The sequence below is a fragment of the Ranitomeya imitator genome, chromosome 8 (genome assembly GCF_032444005.1).
Source record: "Ranitomeya imitator isolate aRanImi1 chromosome 8, aRanImi1.pri, whole genome shotgun sequence".
Classification (NCBI taxonomy): Eukaryota; Metazoa; Chordata; class Amphibia; order Anura; family Dendrobatidae; genus Ranitomeya; species Ranitomeya imitator.
In genome coordinates, this window is record NC_091289.1 from 162,084,826 (window position 1) to 162,105,414 (window position 20,589).

At 45.3% G+C, this 20,589-nt stretch overlaps 1 protein-coding gene across 2 annotated transcripts in view; it reads left to right on the forward strand.

The window, feature by feature from the left end:
- QSOX1 (quiescin sulfhydryl oxidase 1) overlaps nt 1–16,907 on the forward strand; it is an 82,866-nt gene extending 65,959 nt beyond the window's left edge. For both annotated transcript variants that reach the window (XM_069737720.1, XM_069737719.1), the window contains exons 5-12: nt 5,861–5,951; nt 6,835–6,980; nt 7,060–7,191; nt 8,550–8,679; nt 11,446–11,568; nt 11,681–11,825; nt 13,901–14,077; nt 15,878–16,907. In XM_069737720.1, the coding sequence (XP_069593821.1) occupies nt 5,861–5,951; nt 6,835–6,980; nt 7,060–7,191; nt 8,550–8,679; nt 11,446–11,568; nt 11,681–11,825; nt 13,901–14,077; nt 15,878–16,680 (1,747 nt within the window). In that variant the 3' untranslated portion in view covers nt 16,681–16,907. The remainder of the gene's footprint in view (nt 1–5,860; nt 5,952–6,834; nt 6,981–7,059; nt 7,192–8,549; nt 8,680–11,445; nt 11,569–11,680; nt 11,826–13,900; nt 14,078–15,877) is intronic.
- The last annotated feature ends 3,682 nt before the right edge of the window (nt 16,908–20,589 follow it).

Consider the following 20,589-nt stretch of genomic DNA (forward strand, 5'->3'; position numbering starts at 1 on the left):
TACACCCTCCTGCTGGCTCTCGGCTCCTCCCCTGCAGTATACACCCTCCTGCTGGCTCTCGGCTCCTCCCCTGCAGTATACATCCTCCTGCCGGCTCTCAGCTAACCAGTTCTTGCTTAGTGTCTGTAGGAGGCACATGGGTCTGTTTCAGACCCCAACGTTTTTATTTTATTGTTTACTTTTCTGTAAATTTTTATTTTTTAATTAACGGAGTGAAGGGGGCGATTGTTCCTTTCAAGGTTCCGATCTCCCCCGAACCATCAACAGGCGAGCACGGCGAGTATACCTCCCCGTACCCTCTCCTGCGACGTGGGAAGCCATGCCTGAGCTCACTTCAGGGGCGACGGTTCCTTCACGGTCCCGATCTCCCCACACCAGCAGCAGGCGACCACATGGAGTGTCGCCTCCATGTATCCTCTCCTGGAGCCAGGCCGAATGCCGGACAACTGGCCCTGTCCACCCGGACTGAACTCCGTGGCTGTACAGAGGCCCCTCTCTATGGCGTCCGAGCAGCCCCCACTGTCCTACCACTGTGAAAGCGGATGGCACAAGGAGGCGGACGGGTCCTCTCCACCTCCCTAACAAAGGGATGATGGATTGAGGCTTATCCCTGCACCGTCCACGCTGCACAGAACAGCGCTGAAACCCACATCCGCGGCGGCTCCATGCCGGGACACGCATCAATGGTGAGTGGATCCATCTTCAGTGGGATATTCACATGCCGACAGGCAGCCTCAGCCACTTCCCTGTGGCCCACCTCTCTGAGGTAACGCTCTGGATAGCTGCAAAAATTTAGTCCCCGGCTTCGGCCGATTTGTAGGCCGCATCCTGGAAGTCTTGCCTGGAACGACCCACTGGTGACGTCCGCCGGCTACAGAAATTTAGGCCCCGGCTTAGGCCTATTCAACATCGTGTCTGTGGCTCCGCCCCCCAAATTGGCGCTTCTCGCTCTCTGCGAGATTTTATCAACTCTGCAGCTCCCGGTGGCCATCTTGGTCCACCCGGCCAGCTCACACTGGGGTGACAGTATTTTTGCATTAAAGAGGCACATCGACTCTACATCAGTACCCGGGTAAGGAAGTACCTGGTCTTAAAGGCACACGATTAGTAGTCCCTGGTCTTAAAGGCACATGACCAGTATTCCCTGGTCTTAAAGGCATATTGGCCAGTATTCCCAGTCTTAAAGGTGCATGACCAGTATTCCCTGGTCTTAAAGGTGAATGACCAGTATTCCCTGGTCTTAAAGGTGCATGACCAGTATTCCCTGGTCTTAAAGGTGCATGACCAGTATTCCCTGGTCTTAAAGGTGCATGACCAGTATTCCCTGGTCTTAAAGGTGCATGACCAGTATTCCCTGGTCTTAAAGGTGCATGACAAGTATTCTCTGAAGACACAAAAGAGAATAGTGAAACCAAAAACACTCAGTTTGAAAAAATGTTGCAGTAATCCGCAAGTGCTAGTAAAAGATGTAAAAAACAGGGTATTTGGTTGATACGTTTTTTGCAAAAAATGTATACTAAGCTGCTCTACCAATCTTCACGGTATACCCTTATCAGAGCAGTCCTAACTAATGTATGCAATCCCTATCTGATGTATTTAAAAACCTAATCATCTGTATATAACCTGTGTGAACCGGGGTCAGAGAGGAAAAATCCATGTGTGCATACAGGGTAGAACAGCTTTTGTGCAGCTAGCCCAAGAGGAGTGGTGGAACTCCCCAGTCTTGTAGACACAAGAGAACAATTATGGAAACAGGAACACATGGGCTACTTGCACAGTGAACAAGTCTGTATGATCATGTTCACACACCACCAAGAAACCTGAAGACACAAAAGAGAATAGTGAAACCAAAAACACTCAGTTGGTCTTAAAGGGGCATGACCAGTATTCCCTGGTCTTAAAGGCGTATGACCAGTATTTCCTGGTCTTAAAGGTGCATGACCAGTATTCCCTGGTCTTAAAGGTGCTTGATCAGTCCGAGGAGCCCTCCGCCGCCGACCCCAGCTTTATCCTCTAGTTCCCCTCAGTGGACTTCTTCACTGACCAATCCATGGTTCTCTGACCAAGAGATTGAATCCCTCTGTGTACCCTCTGTGTTTGGAGTGCTCGCAGGACCAATATACATGGTCCCTATCCTACATGGGAGCCGTCGGCTAGCAGGGGCCGCAAGTATTCTAGAAACGTGCAGGCGTCTAGAAACATACAGGCATCTAGAAAACGGAAGTTTTTCGTTTCCTGCTCCCTCACCAATGATTTGATGACAACAAGGCTCTGAATATGGATTGGATATTGCCTGAGCTTGCCAGAGCTTCAGAGACTAAATTCCCTCGAGAGCATTTGCCATTCAATTCGGATAAGCGATTCACTGGACAGAAGCCTCTACGTGGGATGCCATGCCTGGCCTATTTTTTAAGGGCGACGGGTCCTTTAAAGGGCACCAATCTCCACACACCATCAACAGACGAGCACACGGAGTGTCGTCTCCATGTTTCCCCTTCTGCATCCAGGCCTAACGCCAGACAACCTGTCCTGTCCACCTGGAGACCTGTACTCTGTGGACATATAGAGGCACCCTTTTTGGCGTACGAGCTCCCCCTCTGCATCACCACTATTTAGTGGATGATGCAAGAAGGCGGACAATTCCTCTCCACTTCCCTGTTAAGAGGTTGATGGATCGAGGGTTCCTAATTTTTATCTCTGCACCGTGAAAAGAGGAGATGGCAAGAGACTATGACCTGCTGGATGCAGCCGCACATTCTGCCATGGGGCAGATTAACCGGGTAGAATCTCCTGTGGTATACCTACCAGTATCCCTACCTGATGGGTCATCAATTAAAAATACCACGGACTGTCAGATAGCAAATCTGGTTCGTTCCGTCTTGCGGCTTCGGGTCCAGCGCTTTATCCTCCCTAGTGGCCACATGGATTGCTAGAGCAATGGTCTCCTGTCTGGAGACCTTAACTACCTTGATTCACACCAGCAACAACTGGCCAATCAAATCCTTTGAGCGGGAGACTGACAAAGGATTGTATAAGGATTGTCCAGCACAGTCTAGATCTAAGGGATCTTGGTTCCAAACAGGGGAACGAAAAGTAAGATCGACCCTGGACCTCAAACTTCTAACAACCTTTGACATGGTCCTCCTTCTTTGGATGGAGTTCCTCCGCTCAGCCATTACTTCAACAGAAAAAGGTGCAGTTCCCGGCATCCATTGACATTCGGGTTGCTTGCCCTCTGCAAAAATTCCTTCGCCTTTCCATTCGTCAGCAGCATTTTCAAGTCACAACCTTGTCCTTCGGCCTTGCTTCCGCACCCAGAGTGTTCACTCGGGTCATGGCGGATGTCATGTTTCTCTTGCAATCTAAAGGCGTGCTCATCCTGCCCTGTTTGGTCTGTCTAGCCGCCCTTCCAGGACTACGCTGAGTCGTCTATATCTCTTGCGATACCTTCTCTCCTGGGCTGGCAGCTACACTTAGACAAGTTCTCCTCATTTCCAGCCCAGCAGATATCCTTTTTGAGGATGATCCTGCACACTTCTAGAAAGATGGTAATTCTTCCTCGAGACAAGGTCATGGCCCTTCAACAGGGAGCTCGTGCAAGGAGAGTTCTGAGGACTTGATTACTCACCCCCTCTTTCATTCGATTTGCTAAGAGAGTTCTGAGGAAAAATGGTGACGACAATGGAAGCGGTTTCCTTCGCTCCGCTCGTTTTCAGCAAGTCAAACAGACTTTCAGACAATAGTCTCTGAGCTCCTTCTTCATCCAGGGCCTTTCTCCCGGTTCAATGGTTATTAGTAACTACCAATGCCAGTCTTCTTCTCCCCATCATTGTTCTGGAGATCCGAACGGTAGTCTTACAGCAGGTCCACTGCCTTCTGGCGGGTCACCCTATCCGAATTCAATTGGATAATGCCACGGCGGTGCCTTACGTCAGTCATCTAGCAGGTACCCACGGTCAGGCGCCATGACCGAGGTACCTCACTTTCTCTGATGGGCCGAAGTCTATTATTCGGTGATCTCGGCAGTATATATCCCAGTAGTAGAACTCTGAACGGCAAACAAATTCATCCGTCAGGGTTCCGCCTCAAGTCAGTGGGAACTTCACCCCGAAGTCTTCCATCAGATCTGTCCTTACTGGAGCTCTCCAGTTGTAGGTGGGATGACATCCAGACTGAAGGCCAATGTACTCGAGTTCGTGGTTCGGCCTCGAGATCCAAGAGCCATCGCTCTCCATGCTCTGGTTCTGCCGTGGTACCAGTTTCCGTAACTCCCCTTCCACTGCTTCCAAAAGCCTTTCGGAAGCAGAAAGGGGCCCCAGTGATCCTCAGAGATCCGCACTGACCACGTCCGTTTTTTGTTTGCGGAGCTAGTATCTTCTCGCCTTATCGCAGCACAACTGCAAGTAGGGACTTTCTCACAGGGAGTTTTCACACGTAGTTCTTCCCTATCGCATACCGTTAGATCTTTGGGACCTTATTATTCCTAGGAGCCTTACAGTAGGCTCCTTTTTCATCCGGGCAGACTTTACTATCAGGGAAAGTCGTCCCGTTCTCCTCTGCGATATTCTCACTCTGACGAGTCTTCGGAGCTAGCTTCTCTGCTCTTTCAGACTTTTTTCCCTTATTACCTTCGAGGCAAGGTTGTCCTCAGGCCATCTCCATCCCTTGTTACCAAGGTGGTACTGTATTACCACTGTTATGAGGGCATAGTTCTTCCCTCATCTCTTTTGGCTCCAGTCCACAAAATGGAATAAGATCCCCCATATTCTGGACGAAGTGAGTGCTCTGAGTAGGTACGTAAGGTTGGACGTTTTATTTGGGCTTCCTGATGGTAGAGGAAGGCTTCCTGACATTTTCAGGAAGGGTTTAGCCGTTTCATCGACCATGATAACATGGTGAATTCTTTTCACCATCCAGGAGTCCTTCCGTTCTAGATGTCAGCCTATCAAGGGTTCTAGGCACCAGGCGTCAGCAAGGCACGCCTGCAAGCTTGCGGATTCGTCCAGTCCGCATGCATTCTTGAAGCACTATAATTCCCACACTTCCACAGATGTGAGTCTGGGCAGGCGGACTCTGCAGGCCGCGGTGGCGCACTTGTAAGTAGCGGTTACACAGGGCCTGATCTATTGTTGTCCCCACCCAGGGACTGCTTTGGGACGTCCCACGGTCTGTGTCCCCCAATGAGGCGAAGGAGAAATAGGGATTTTTGTGTACTCACCGTAAAATCCTTTTCACCGAGCCATTCATTGGGGGACACAGCTCCCACCCTGTTATTAGCTTATGCTTGTTTTTTAGAATATGACATGCTATACGCTCATATATTGTTATTGATCTCCTACTGCTTTTGCACTGAACTGGTTAGCTGAGAGCCAGCAGGAGGGTGTATACTGCAGGGGAGGAGCTAACTTTTTTTGTATCACTTAGTGTCAGCCTCCTATTGGCAGCAGCATACACCCACGGTCTGTGTCCCCCAATGAATGGCTCGGAGAAAAGGATTTTACGGTGAGTACACAAAAATCCCTATTTTTCTCTTGTCTGAGAATATCGGGCTGATTATGCAAATGTGATCATATTTTCTCAGGTGTGGAGAATAATAAAAATAAAATCAGACATGTGCACAGCCCCATAGAATAAAAAAAAACGGATAGCGCTCGTCCAACTTTTACAGTCGCCTGCACAAGACCTTGTGTCAAAACCGGCGAAACAACCACAGTGTGTGAAGAATCCCTCAGGCGTTGATATTGGGCAGTTCACAATGTCTATGATTTAATATTCGTTTCGCTATTTGTTCATCGTCTCAGTGTTTTATTACACGATTTGTGCTGGGTTATTCACTGAACAGTATAAGTTTCTCTTTCAGCGCCCCTGAGGTCGACTATTTTTTTGAGAATAACGATGAAGCTTACCTGGCTTTGATTTTTGAACAACCTGAAGACTACATGGGAAGAGAGGTAAGGACTCGACACCAGACATGGGTAAACCGGTGTTATTCTGGAGTATTGGAATTAGAGACAACCCCTGACCATAGTGGGGTATATGGGTGTGATAGTAGGGCTCATCCAATTAAGATCCACCTTTATGAGCTAAAATAAAGAGGCGCACTACAGGACTCATCCATCCTTGTATTAAATGAGGCCATTCTTCTGCCTGGCTGCCGTCTAATACTACTTTTTCCACTGCAACAATAAAGTAGAGCTGATATTTATTCACATCTGTATTCACACCTACGCGGCTCTTGCCACACCAGCAATCACCATTTTGGCAGTGGTTTGGTCAGTGAGGATTGGTTGTTAATTTATTTTCTAAATACTCAAAAACATCAATTTAAATAAGCCTTTTGTATACAATCCAAAATGTGACATGCTAAGAGTCCTGCCGGACCTTGGGTTTCGCTCTTTTGGCTTCTTCTGGGGCACTCCCTGTTTCACAATTTAAAAAGACCTGGATGCCATTCGATGCTTTTGAAATTAAAAACCTAATCATCATACATGGAGACAAACCATGAATAGAGCCAATATTACATCCTTCACATAATCCAGCGCCACGGCTCTTTCCCTAAAGTATTTACATCTGAATTAAGCTGATCACAGCTGGTCAGTGGGGAGTATCGGATCTCTCGCTGATCTTATAGGTCACCAATATCACAATAGTGGACTTCCCCTTTAAGTGACCACAAGCACTTTATATCTTACTACTGCAGTCTTTAGGTTTTTGTATTATTTTCTCCCAACTTTTTTTTATCATTATTATTTTATTGAACTATGTTGAACACATGGTTGTCGTATTTAATGACCATTACTATGTAGAGTAAATTCTGCATTTATTTTCTCTCAGGTTGCTCTGGACATGGTACAGTATCAGGGGGTCTCAGTAAGGCGGGTTCTTAAGGACCAATCCGAATTAGTAGAGCGGCTCAAGGTGTCGTCATTCCCATCTGGTTTCCTCCTGTGTAGGAATGGGTCTATTAGTAAAATTAACCTGTGAGTATCTGCCTTTCTGGCCATGCCTATTCCCCATGTAGTTATGTTGGGTGTTTGTCAACTTATTTGTTTCTTACAGGAAGGAAGAATCTCGTGCGGCGTATACAGAATTCCTGCGGGCACTTCCTGGGGTGACGAGGTTTATTGTTAATCTCATTCAGTGGTCTGCAAACCCTGTTGATGACACAGTGGTCCGTAGGGCTGTAAACAGGTATGAATATATATCTCGGGAGCGTTTTTGTCTTGTTAGTTGGACTCAACTTTTACATGATTTGTTTTTGTCATTTAGGGATTTTAGAGCTTTTTCCTAAGTGTTACCCTGTTCATACTGTCCATATGGTAACAGTGTGAAACCCTAAATTCTGTCTTCCTGCATCCACCACTAGAGGGAACATGGGAGCGTAGTGAATACAGTGGTATTATTGAGCTTAATGTACCGCCCGTGTTTGCCAACCTTTTTGGCCTAGCGCATCCCTGTAAAAAAAAAAATTAAATAACATTGGAGCGCCCCTATCAAATAATTGTTTTGGAAATGACAAAAAAATATGAAAAATTAGTGTTTTTTTTTTCAATTTACACTGTACCCTATTGAATATACAAAAGTATATACTGTGCCTCCCAGATATATAACATTATACACAGTGCCCCTTAATATTAAAGAAGCGTACTGTGCCCCCTGAATATACAGATCTGGCAAAAAGTAAGAGACCACCACATCAAAACCCTGTCATGGGCAGCCCAATCTCCAGACCTGAACCCCATTGAAAACTTCTGGAATGTAATCAAGAGGATGATGGATAGTCACAAGCCATGAAACAAAGAAGAACTGCTTACATTTGTGCGTCAGAATCAGTGTGAAAAACTGGTGGAAAGCATGCCAAGACGCATGAAAGCTGGGATTAAAAATTATTTGAGGTCTGAAAGCACCGTTTTTTGTTTTTTGTTATTTTGACCATTGTTCTTTGTCAGAAAAAAAAAATATACAAAAAGTATTGCTTGGAAATTCGGAGACATATTGTCAGAAGTTTATAGAATAAATTAAAAATTTACTCAAAAATATACCTATACAGAGAAAAATCAGACAAACTGAACATTTTGCAGCGGTCTCTTAATTTTTGCCAGAGCTGTATGTATATTATGTTAAAACAAAAAAGCACTTGCCTCTGATCAGATACTCCCTGTGTTTTGCCTGTTCTGCTAAAGAAAACAAAAATCACAATCTGTATTTTAAAATAATAATAATAATCTTGCACTTTTCACACAGGCTACTGGGTCTGTTAGTAAGCAGTTATAAAATGTGTTCACCAAACAAACACACCTTTCTTCAGCTCCAGTAAATACTCTGCTTGGTATTAGGCCTGTAAGCCCTGGGCTGGATTATGGGAACAATATTTCCCACCCAGACTCTTTTTGGTTGCTCCTAAATCCTGGACCCAAAATTCAATCAAATTAAAACTCTCAGTAACCTAGTGTTACTGGTACAGACTTTCCATGAGGCCAACCACCTCAGTGATACATATCTGCCATTCAGGACCTTACCTCTTGTCTTTTTTCTTCTCTTATTTGTAGTTCTGTGATATACATGGCGGATCTTGAGTCTTCTATCCAATACTCCTTGCGGGTCGAGGTCGCTCGGTACAGCAAATTCAATGGTGATCGTCTCAGGGCTCTGACGAATTACGTCTCCGTACTGAAAAAGGTGAAGGTTCTACAGTTTCCAGAGTGAACTTGCATACATGTATCTGTAGTGGTAAGACGGCCATGGACTGTGAGCAGTAGGGAGGAGCAAAGATTTGAACTACCCTGGTTCGGCGACCACTTTTTTCCTAAATGGCAGCTGGTCCAGGACAATGCAAACTTTCTCAGTTGGAATTGAAATATCAACAAATTTTAAATTATTATGTCCCCATAATATTATGACATCATATAAGGTCTAGTCACTAGCGCTCATGCAACACCATGGCGTTGTGGGGACTTAGTAATTGCAAGAGGCAACCACGATATCTGCATTTAAGTCCCGGCCAAGGAAGTTCGCACTGCCCTGGTCTGGCTGCTACAGAGTTAACGAAATGGACGCCAGATCAGGTTAGTATGATTTTTTTTTTTTGCTCATCTGAAGTAAGCAGGAATTTACAGTTAGAGCCAGAAATATTTGGACAGTGACACAAGTTTTGTTATTTTAGCTGTTTACAAAAACATGTTCAGAAATACAATTATATATATAATATGGGCTGAAAGTGCACACTCCCAGCTGCAATATGATAGTTTCCACATCCAAATCGGAGAAAGGGTTTAGGAATCATAGCTCTGTAATGCATAGCGTCCTCTTTTTCAAGGGACCAAAAGTAATTGGACAATGGACTCTAAGGGCTGCAATTAACTCTGAAGGCGTCTCCCTCGTTAACCTGTAATCAATGAAGTAGTTAAAAGGTCAGGGGTGGATTCCAGGTGTGTGGTTTTGCATTTGGAAGCTGTTGCTGTGAGCAGACAACATGCGGTCAAAGGAACTCTCAATTGAGGTGAAGCAGAACATCCTGAGGCTGAAAAAAAAGAAAAATCCATCAGAGAGATAGCAGACATGCTTGGAGTAGCAAAATCAACAGTTGGGTACATTCTGAGAAAAAGGAATTGACTGGTGAGCTTGGGAACTCAAAAAGGCCTGGGCGTCCACGGATGACAACAGTGGTGGATGATCGCCGCATACTTAATTTGGTGAAGAAGAACCCGTTCACAACATCAACTGAAGTCCAGAACACTCTCAGTGAAGTAGGTGTATCTGTTTCTAAGTCACCAGTAAAGAGAAGACTCCATGACAGTAAATACAAAGGGTTCACATCTAGATGCAAACCATTCATCAATACCAAAAATAGACAGGCCAGAGTTAAATTTGCAGAAAAACACCTCAAGAAGCCAGCTCAGTTCTGGAAAAGTATTCTATGGACAGATGAGACAAAGATCAACCTGTACCAGAATGATGGGAAGAAAAAAGTTTGGAGAAGAAAGGGAACGGCACATGATCCAAGGCACACCACATCCTCTGTAAAACATGGTGGAGGCAACGTGATGGCATGGGCATGCATGGCTTTCAATGGCACTGGGTCACTTGTGTTTATTGATGACATAAGAGCAGACAAGAGTAGCCGGATGAATTCTGAAGTGTACCGGGATATACTTTCAGCCCAGATTCAGCCAAATGCTGCAAAGTTGATTGGACGGCGCTTCATAGTACAGATGGACAATGACCCCAAGCATACAGCCAAAGCTACCCAGGAGTTCATGAGTGCCAAAAAGTGGAACATTCTGCAATGGCCAAGTCAATCTCCAGATCTAAACCCAATTGAGCATGCATTTCACTTGCTCAAATCCAGACTTAAAGGGAACCTGTCACCTGAATTTGACGGGACCAGTTTTGGGTCATATGGGCGGAGTTTTCAGGTGTTTGATTCACCCTTTCCTTAGCCGCTGGCTGCATGCTGGCCGAAATATTGGATAGAAGTTCATTCTCTGTCCTCCGTAGTACACGTCTGCGCAATGCAAGATTACCTTTCGCAGGTGTGTACTACGGAGGACAGAGAATGAACTTCAATCCAATATTGCGGCCAGCATGCAGCCAGCGGGTAAGGAAAGGGTGAATCAAACACCTGAAAACTCCGCCCATATGACCCAAAACTGGTCCCGCCAAATTCAGGTGACAGGTTCCCTTTAAGACGGAAAGACCCACAAACAAGCAAGACCTGAAGGCTGCGGCTGTAAAGGCCTGGCAAAGCATTAAGAAGGAGGAAACCCAGCGTTTGGTGATGTCCATGGGTTCCAGACTTAAGGCAGTGATTGCCTCCAAAGGATTTGCAACAAAATATTGAAAATAAAAATATTTTGTTTGGGTTATGTTTATTTGTCCAATTACTTTTGACCTCCTAAAATGTGGAGTGTTTGTAAAGAAATGTGTTCAATTCCTACATTTTCTATCAGATATTTTTGTTCAACCCTTCAAATTAAACGTTACAATCTGCACTTGAATTCTGTTGTAGAGGTTTCATTTCAAATCCAATGTGGTGGCATGCAGAGCCCAACTCGCGAAAATTGTGTCACTGTCCAAATATTTCTGGCCCTAACTGTATACTGTGGAGGATGTGTTGCTGCATGGTTCTATGCATTTACATAAAGTGTCCACTAGAGGGAGCTCGATGTGTGCTAGCACATAATATCACCACTAGAGGGAGCTCGACGTGTGCTAGCACATAATATCACCACTAGAGGGAGCCAGTTCAGTATTTTTATTTGATATTTTTCCTCATTGTAATCCTTATACATTATTGTTTAGTTTTTTACTAAATTAATTTTTAAAGCTAAGGAAATTATTTGTTTATTTAGTTAAAATATATTTATGGGGTCTGTTTCATGTAATAAAAAAAAGTTTTTATGTTTTTCTATGGTTCATTTCATTGTGCATCTATTTCTTACCCAGTACTTTCCTGCTCGCCCCTACTTGCGCACACTACTGGATTCTCTGTATCCTTGGCTGTACAATCAAAGGGGAAAAATGGTGACATACAAGGATTTTGCAGATGCTGTAAATAACAAAGGCCAGGTAAGTTGGATTTGGGACTCGTCGACCCTTCTGCCTCCAATCAGAATGGAAAATCCACATCCCAGCAATTGTTCTAGTCATCGTCCTATATCTCGTGCACCTTTGTGTTTAGGAGCAGGATGCTGTGCTGACCCCACATGTCAACTTCGTCTGGTGTCAGGGTTCCAAGCCGGAATTCCGAGGCTTTCCATGTTCCGTCTGGACACTGTTCCACTTGCTGACAGTCAGAGCCGCGCAGCTTGGATCGGCAGAGACCAGTGAGTGTGATTGTGATTGAGTCATTACAAATTGATAGTTAAGAATAAAATATTTTGATGGATTTTTTTTTTATACCATCACCACGTGAGCAGGCACAACAGGCTGACACTTAGGCCATGTTCTCACAAAGCATAAATGCTGCATTTTTTCACTGCGTTTTTTTTTGTACATACAATCTGCTCATTTTAAAACTACAGTCCAAGTGGATGTAATTTTAGTAAAACTCCTCCCCACTGTGTTTAAAGACGCTGTCAAGCTTTGGGTTTTTTTTTTGGTGCGTTCTTTGAGGCTTCTGTAAGAGCTTGAATAACGGCAATTGTGTTCTATAAACGCAGAATCAAAAAGTTTCTGCAGTAAGAAAAAGGGTAAAACACATTAAAAAATGCAATGATCTGAGCAAATTGCTATTGCGCATTTTGCAGAGAAAACGCAATGGAAAAACATTGTGCTCACCCATGTGGACGTGGTCTTACTGTTTTCTGTTGCTCACTTTCCAGTATTACGGTAAAGGAGAGAAGACGCAAAATCATCTAGTTATCGTAAAGTGAGATATTTAAAGGGGTTTCCCTTCTTATAACATAATGGCATAAGAATATACCATCACTTTACGATCAGTGGGGTCTAGTATTTGGGACCCCCACTGTCACTGAGACCACAGCCCTGGTTTAGCACAGCAGCCACATCTAAATGGCCGTGTGCAGGACCCCGATGCAGTTCCTTGCACAGCGTCTGGCTGGGGTGCTGCAGTTCCCCGCGCGGCATCTGGCCGGAGTGCTACAGTTCCTTGCGCGGCGTCTGGACGGGGTGCTACAGTTCCTTGCGCGGCGTCTGGCCGGGGTGCTGCAGTTCCTTGCACGGCATCTGGCCGGGGTGCTACAGTTCCTTGCGCGGCGTCTGGCCGGGGTGCTGCAGTTCCTTGCGCGGCATCTGGCCGGAGTGCTGCAGTTCCTTGTGCGGCGTCTGGCTGGGGTGCTGCAGTACCTTGCGCGGCGTCTGGCCGGGGTGCTGCAGTACCTTGCACGGCGTCTGGCCGGGGTGCTGCAGTTCCTTGCGCGGCATCTGGCCGGGGTGCTACAGTTCCTTGTGCGGCGTCTGGCTGGGGTGCTGCAGCACCTTGCGCGGCGTCTGGCCGGGGTGCTGCAGTACCTTGCACAGCGTCTGGCCGGGGTGCTGCAGTTCCTTGCGCGGCATCTGGCCGGGGTGCTGCAGTTCCTTGCGCGGCGTCTGGCCGGGGTGCTGCAGTTCCTTGCGCGGCGTCTGGCCGGGGTGCTGCAGTTCCTTGCGCGGCGTCTGGCCGGGGTGCTGCAGTTCCTTGCACGGCGTCTGGCCGGGGTGCTGCAGTTCCCCGCGCGGCGTCTGGCCGGGGTGCTGCAGCTCCCCGCGCGGCGTCTGGCCGGGGTGCTGCAGTTCCCCGTGCGGCGTCTGGCTGGGGTGCTGCAGTTCCCCTCGCGGCGTCTGGCCGGGGTGCTACAGTTCCTTGCACGGCATCTGGCCGGGGTGCTGCAGTTCCCCGCATAGCGCCTGGCCGGGGTGCTACAGTTCCTTTCCCGGCGTCTGGCCGGGGTGCTGCAGTTCCCCGCACGGCGTCTGGCCGGGGTGCTGCAGTTCCCCGCACGGCGTCTGGCCGGGGTGCTGCTCTGCAAGACAAAACAGCAAAGTGTGCCCAACGCTAAACCAGCGTATCAACTCCTTCATTATCATGATGGAGGAATTTTAGAAAACTTTTTTTTCACTTGCTTCTACTCTATGTCTGGCTTAATATTTTCCTAAATAGAGCGAAAAAAAAATATATATATATATCACATCCCTTCTATGGGGGGGGGGGGGGGGTTGTGGCAGACTTTAGCGCTGTAATGGGGACCATTAAAGATTACTTTAGGTTTCCTATCATTTTATTAAATCATAAATAATATATAATAAAATAATTTATTTAAGTCTTTTTTGAGGGAATGTTCACTTCCGTATTACCAAATTGATAAAATTCCACCCCCAAGTGTTAGATCTATCTATCGTCAATAAAATAATAATGTCACCTGTTTGTCTCCTTGTCTGAAATGTTTTCTGTCTCGTTAAGATCCACAGGAGGTTTTGAAGGCCATGCGTAATTATGTCCGATACTTCTTTGGTTGCAAGGAGTGCGCCCGTCACTTTGAGGAAATGGCTAAAGAGTCGATGAACGGCGTCCGTAGTCTGGATGAGGCCATCAGATGGTTGTGGATCAGCCATAACCGGGTTAATAAGAGACTGGCTGGTGAGTCCATAATTAAGTAGAGAGCAAGGAGAAGATTCCTCTACTTCCTTCATGGGGGATAATAGCGCTGCCGGTGGGAGGGAGAACTCGGGCTGGATTCTGACGTCTGTCATATACAGTCAGTGTTCGGATCATGATACCCATCCTGACTAATGGTTCACTGACCTGACATAAATGCCCCATGTGTGATTATGAGGCACGTGGTTCAGATCTGGAGGGCTGAATATTGGGGGTCTACAAAAGGTATAGGGTGCACTACAGATATAGGCGTAAATGACCTATAGACGGGTGCAGCACCATGCATGAAGGGAAATGTGGAAGAAAAAAAGAAAAAGGTCAATGCGTGGAAATGGTGCACTCCAGAAAAAATATTTTTTGCAAAATGGTATAAATTTATTAACTAACTCTGAGACAAACAGAAACGCCCAAAAATTATTAAAAACAATACAAAAACAGCACAACCACATCCCTGGGATTAATCCATAGAAAAGTCAATAAAGACTATAATATAAGTGGACAATAAATAGGACTGTCCCCGTTTATACAACTCTGGCATAGCAAGGCAGATATCAATACACAATAAGCAATATGCAAAATTCTATAGTGGAATCAACATTTGAAAGCCGTATAATTTGCAAAGTAAAAAATAGCATATAAGACCAAAAGTGGGCATCCCCAGAGACGGTAAACAAGCACATGTAAATAGTTGGGCCCAACAAAACCCCCATAACCTGTTAGGACATAGAGACATGCATACGATATATGTATATAAGTCGCGTATGTTTGTAAGGGCAAGGTGATAAACGGTCCCAGGTATGATAGCCTATAGGCAAAATTGTAATAAAGTAAAAATCATTAAGGTGAAAGCACCAATAAGAGCTGTAGGGAATCAATGTAAATCACCTATGTCAAGCAGTCAGAGGATCAAGCCAAAAAGTCAAGAATGTCCATAATGAGGGGAAAGCAGTCCCGGGACCTGACCCGAGTATAAGCCTAGGCCCCTAATTTTGCCACAAAACCTGGGAAAACGTAATGACTCGAGTATAAGCCTAGGGTGGGAAATGCAGAAGCTACTGGTAAATTTCAAAAATAAAAATAGATACCAATAAAAGTAAAATTAATTGAGACATCAGTAGGTTAAGTGTTTTTGAATATCCATATTGAATCAGGAGCCCCATATAATGCTCCATACAGATCATGATGGCCCCATAAGATGCTCCATACAATAAATATGCCCCATATAATGCTGCACAAAGGTTAATAATGGCCCCATAAGATGTGCATGTGCCTGATGAAGAGACCTGAATAGTTTTTGGAATCCCATGGTTTGTTGAAAAAAAAAAAGCCACCCAAAGAAAAAACGGAAGGCGCATTCAAGCAATCAGGTATAAAATAGAAGTGTAGGAGAAAAAAAACTGGTTGAAAAACCGGCAACTGTGGAACATGTGCATGGAAGAAAAGAAAAACGCTACAGGAAAAAAAATTCACTGCTCGCAGCGCGTTTAATGCCATGTAAAAAAAAAAAAATACAAAATATTTTTTTTAGGAAATTGTAAGGGATTAGTAAAACAAAGTGCTATTTTGCTATTTTCCTGCTAGAAATACCCTCTTGTCCATGGGGTGAGTTTTACATTGCAGGTAATAGTTACCAGAGCTCATGGACAAGAAGAGCAGTGTGGCTTTTAAAAAAAAAAAAAAAAAATCGAAAACCCCTTTAATTCTGAATGTATATTATAGAAATGTAATGGATGCATTATTTAGGACACAGACTTGATCACTAACCATATCACCTTTTCATAGGAGATATAACTGAAGATCCTGATTTTCCAAAGATTCAGTGGCCTCCTAAAGAGCTCTGTTCAGACTGCCAGAAAATGGTAGATCATAACATGACCTGGGACGAGCCCGCCGTACTCCGCTTCATGAAGATTCGCTTTTCTGAGGACAATTTATCATACGACTACTTGGAGGATGAGGCAGTCATGTTGGCAAAGCAGAGAAACGGAACATCCGAAGTCAGGTCCAAACGAGAGGCTGGTGTTGGAGAAAAGGGTCCCGAGAAAACAACTCTAAGTGATGTCCAAATTCCACCGGTCAAAGAAGATGATCCTGGGGAGCTACCTGTAGCTTCAAAAGGAAAACTTAACCCCAAACACCGGCCCTCCATAATAAAAATGAAATCTTTTACAGCTTTGGATGCAAATAAGGGGGAAGAAGAGAACATTGTGGATTTAGACTCCTTCGAACATAATTTTTTTCCTCGTAGAACATTAAAGGATTCAAACTCTCAGAAGAATAGATATGCCGTCCAGCCGGAGAGAATGGTAGATCTTCCCGATGCCAAGTTTGACCAAGACGCAGTAAGAGCTCGCCTGCATAAAAGGGGGATAGATGCAAATTATCTCATTGGGGTGGGAGTAGAGAACGGGGATGTGATCGGGAAAAGGCGTTGGGTGAAGATGCTGGAAGTTGGGTTCTCTCGACTGGACCTCAGCATCTGCGTCATCTTGTACTTCCTCTCCAGCATGTGTCTCCTAGCGATGTACCTGTACCTAAGCTTCCGGTCCCGGCTCAGACAGCGGTGTTTGTTTTCACAACCATGATGCCAGCGTTGATATTCGGTTTTACAGGACAGCAGACCTGATGTTTTACGAAACTGGACATTCTGCTAGAGAACAATGTGCCGTCATAATCTGTGGAAGTTCTGTACCAATAGAGCAAAACCACTGGAGACCAAAACTGAGCTCATCGTAGTTGTCTTATCCACTGAGGTTTTAAAAAAATAAGTTAAAACTTAAAAAAAAAAATAAAATTGGGGTTTATTAAAATGGCCAGGGTGTAATAATACATGGATGTCCGGAGACGTGTTCACATCCTTGTTACTATGGCCAGACATATATTGCCAGGATACATACAATATGGGATTTTCAATTACATCAGCAGCCAAATAACCTGAAATAGAATCAAGTAAAGTGCCGGACATACGTGCCTGTTCACAAGCGAAATCCTGAAAAATCAGCTGATATATAGTCAAGACATTCCCTAATTGTGTAACGTCCTAATACTCAATAACTTGTTCAGCACAGAAAAGTCCAAGGTTTGGGTTTTTTTTTTCTTCTTTTACAGCTTTTTAATATTTCTTTGTGTAACAACCTGTCGTCGAAGACACGCAGTGGGCAAAATTTATAATCATGACCAATTACTTAAATATCTATTCACACCATTATTTTCCAATACCCAAGGCTGTATTCATACTGCACACAGACATAACTGAAAGGCAAGATTTTAGGGCAGGCCAGCTTTTGGACAATACCTGGAATTAGAGCATGTTGGGAAGTAAGGGAAAGGAAGTTCTAACATTTATAGTGCTGGTAGAATGCTGAGTAAGGCGGGTTTCACACATCAGTGTCTCCGGTACGTGTGGTGACAGTTCTCACGTACCGGAGACACTGACATATGTAGACCCATTCAAATGAATGGGTCTATGCACATGTCAGCGTGTTTTCATGGACCGTGTGTCCATGTGCAAAACACGCAGACATGTCCGTTTTCACCCAGGCTGCAAAATGTGCCACACACATGCACACAGAGAACAGTGTGCACGGATGGCCACCAGGAAAGTAGCGCTACTGTAAGCGCTGTTCCCCTGCGTGTGGTGCTGAATGCGGCTTTCATCCATTCTCCCCTGCTGTGCCGGTGAGCAGCGGAGAATGAATGAAAAACCCAACGTGGTGTCCCCCTATGTTTTTAAACCAACACGGCAAAACTCACAGGTGTGGGCTGCTATTCTCAGGCTGGTAAGGCACCATGAATATGGGCCCCCAGCCTAAAAACAGCAGCCCACAGCTGCCCAGAAAAAAGGCGCATCTATTAGATGTGCCAATTCTGGAGCTTTGCCCGGTTCTTTCCACTTGCCCTGTAGCGGTGGCAAGTGGGGTAATGGGGGGGGGGGGGGTTAATGTCACCTTCCTATTGTAAGACACCTCTCCATTATTAATCCTATAGTAAGTAAAGAGCTAAATAAACACCACACAGTAAGAATAAAGTATTTTATTGAAATCATACACCACACAGTTTTGCCATCTTTATTGTACTGGTAATCCAAGCGACGCCCTCGATCTCCTGTAAAAAAAATAAAATAAAAAAAATAAACCAACAATATACACGTACCTGTTTGGCATTCAGTCAGTCCCACGTCGTAATCCATATCTAGGGGATAGACCATTTACAACCGGGATCGGTGCTAATGCGACTGGCCCAGCTGTAAACTGCTGGGGAATGAATGGGATGCTGCGGGTGCAGGCTCAGTAACTAGCGATGACGTCACTGAGTCTGTGCTCGCTGCCAGCATGAACTCCAGTGACCTCAGGACCATGGGAGAATGCAAGTAATGAGGTCACTGTGACAGAGCTTGAACTCCCGTGACCTCATCACATGCATTCTGAGGTCACAGGAGTTCATGCTGGCAGCGAGCACAGACTCTGTGACATCAGCGCTAGTTACTGAGCTTGTGCCCGCTGCTATTCATTCTTCCCTACTTGCCGGCCGAGCAGGGGAGAACGGAAGACAGCCGTGTTCAGCACCAGCCGCAGGGGAACAGCGCTTACAGTAGCGCTACTTCCTCGGCAGCCATCCGTGTGGTACTGATGCAGCACGCTGTTGCCACAAGTGTGCTGCACGTAGTACACACAGACACATATCTCTGGTACCAATTTTTCCGGTACCAGAAATATCAGGACGTGTGAAACCGGCCTAAGAGGAACTGATTACGCCAAAAAAAGGGCAGATGGCAACTTACAAAGCATGAACGTTCTTGTAAATTAAACCAGTATGTGCACCAAAATCAGTTTTAGCTTGCATTGGGGTGAGAGCAACAAGACCATGCTCTTTGTAGGTTTTGGGGAAGGAACAAACACACTTCAAAAGTGATGGTTTATACAAAGATTAGGCTGTCGGTATTAGACTTACTAGAAAGGAAAAGAAAAGTGGCGCTACTGATCGCTTTGTCATTAGGGGGATCACATGCACTTCTGATCCCAGACCAAGCTGCTATCCATAAAAGTCCAAAAAGCTGCTCAGCAAGGATGTCTCTCACATCCAAGCACTCAGTGTTAAATCTGCGGCACTCAAGAATGACTTTAAAACAATAATAATAATCTTTATTTTTATATAGCGCTAACATATTCCGCAGCGCTTTACATTTTGCATACATTATCATCACTGTCCCAGATGGGGCTCACAATCTAGAATCCCTATCAGTATGTCTTTGGAATGTGGGAGGAAACCGGAGTGCCCGGAGGAAACCCACGCAAACACGGAGAGAACATACAAACTCTTTGCAGATGTTGTCCTGGGTGGGATTAGAACCCAGGACCCCAGTGCTGCAAGGCTGCTGTGCTAACCACTACGCCACCGTGCTGCCCCTAAAACTATCCTTTATTCATCCCTTCCAGACAGTGATGGCCGTGTGGTCCAAGTGAGGCCAGACCTCTGCAATAATGGTGGTTTTACTCAACATGCACACTGCACCTTGGCCAGGTCTCCACCGGGAGCTGAAGTTGGTGCTTGGTAATTGATACTAACTTTGATCCCCGCTGGGCACCAGTCCACAAACTTAGTGGCGCGCTCGGTCTTGGTGACAGCAATAGCATCCTTGACATCCTTAGGTATCACATGGCCAAGATAAATACAGGAAACAAGCCACGTTTGCCATGTCCAGGGTCACAGTTTACCGCCTGGCTGGTAGTCTCAAAGCAAGCGATAATGGTTTCCAGAAACATCATTTTTGCCTTGTGCCAATGATTCCAGGAAACCCGATCTCTTGTATTATTCTTTTTTCGGAAAGACAAGTGATCCGGCCAAAACTGTTCCCTATAAAATGTGCACTTGAAGTTTAAACTTCCTGTATAGATGTTACTGGACTTGTTGAGCTCATTATTGAGTGGATTGCCCTTCTTCCTTTCCAGATTGCTCAGCTTAGAAAGAACACTGCCAGGCAATGGTCATGAATGGCACTTCATACATTATTTTGGTAGCACTTTGGCGCACTGTATGTCACATGCAGGGCACGTAATTTGGTGTCCGGTTCCAGTAATGGGATGTACTATAACTTTCAACCCGTCTATTGGATTCCACAGTGCAAGCAACCAAAAGACCTATGATAAACTCTACATTTAGTCCCAACCGATATGGACAATTAGAATCTAGTGATGAGCGAATATACTCGTTACTCGAGATTTCCCGAGCACGCTCGGGAAATCTCGAGCAACAAGTATACTCGCTCATCACTAGTAGAATCCTTCTTGGACTGTAGTATGTTGCTCCTAATGGCTGTCACTAGTAACCTTGCAAAAAAAATTTTGCGAACCACACAAATGATTCCATAAAGTATGGTACTGGTGGCACCATGCTGAGGGACACTTCTCTCCAGGGAAGGCTGGTAAAGGTAGGTTAGGGGATTGCAGCAAAAATTAGGAAAATAGGATATTTATTATAATTTGGGGTTCTTGAAA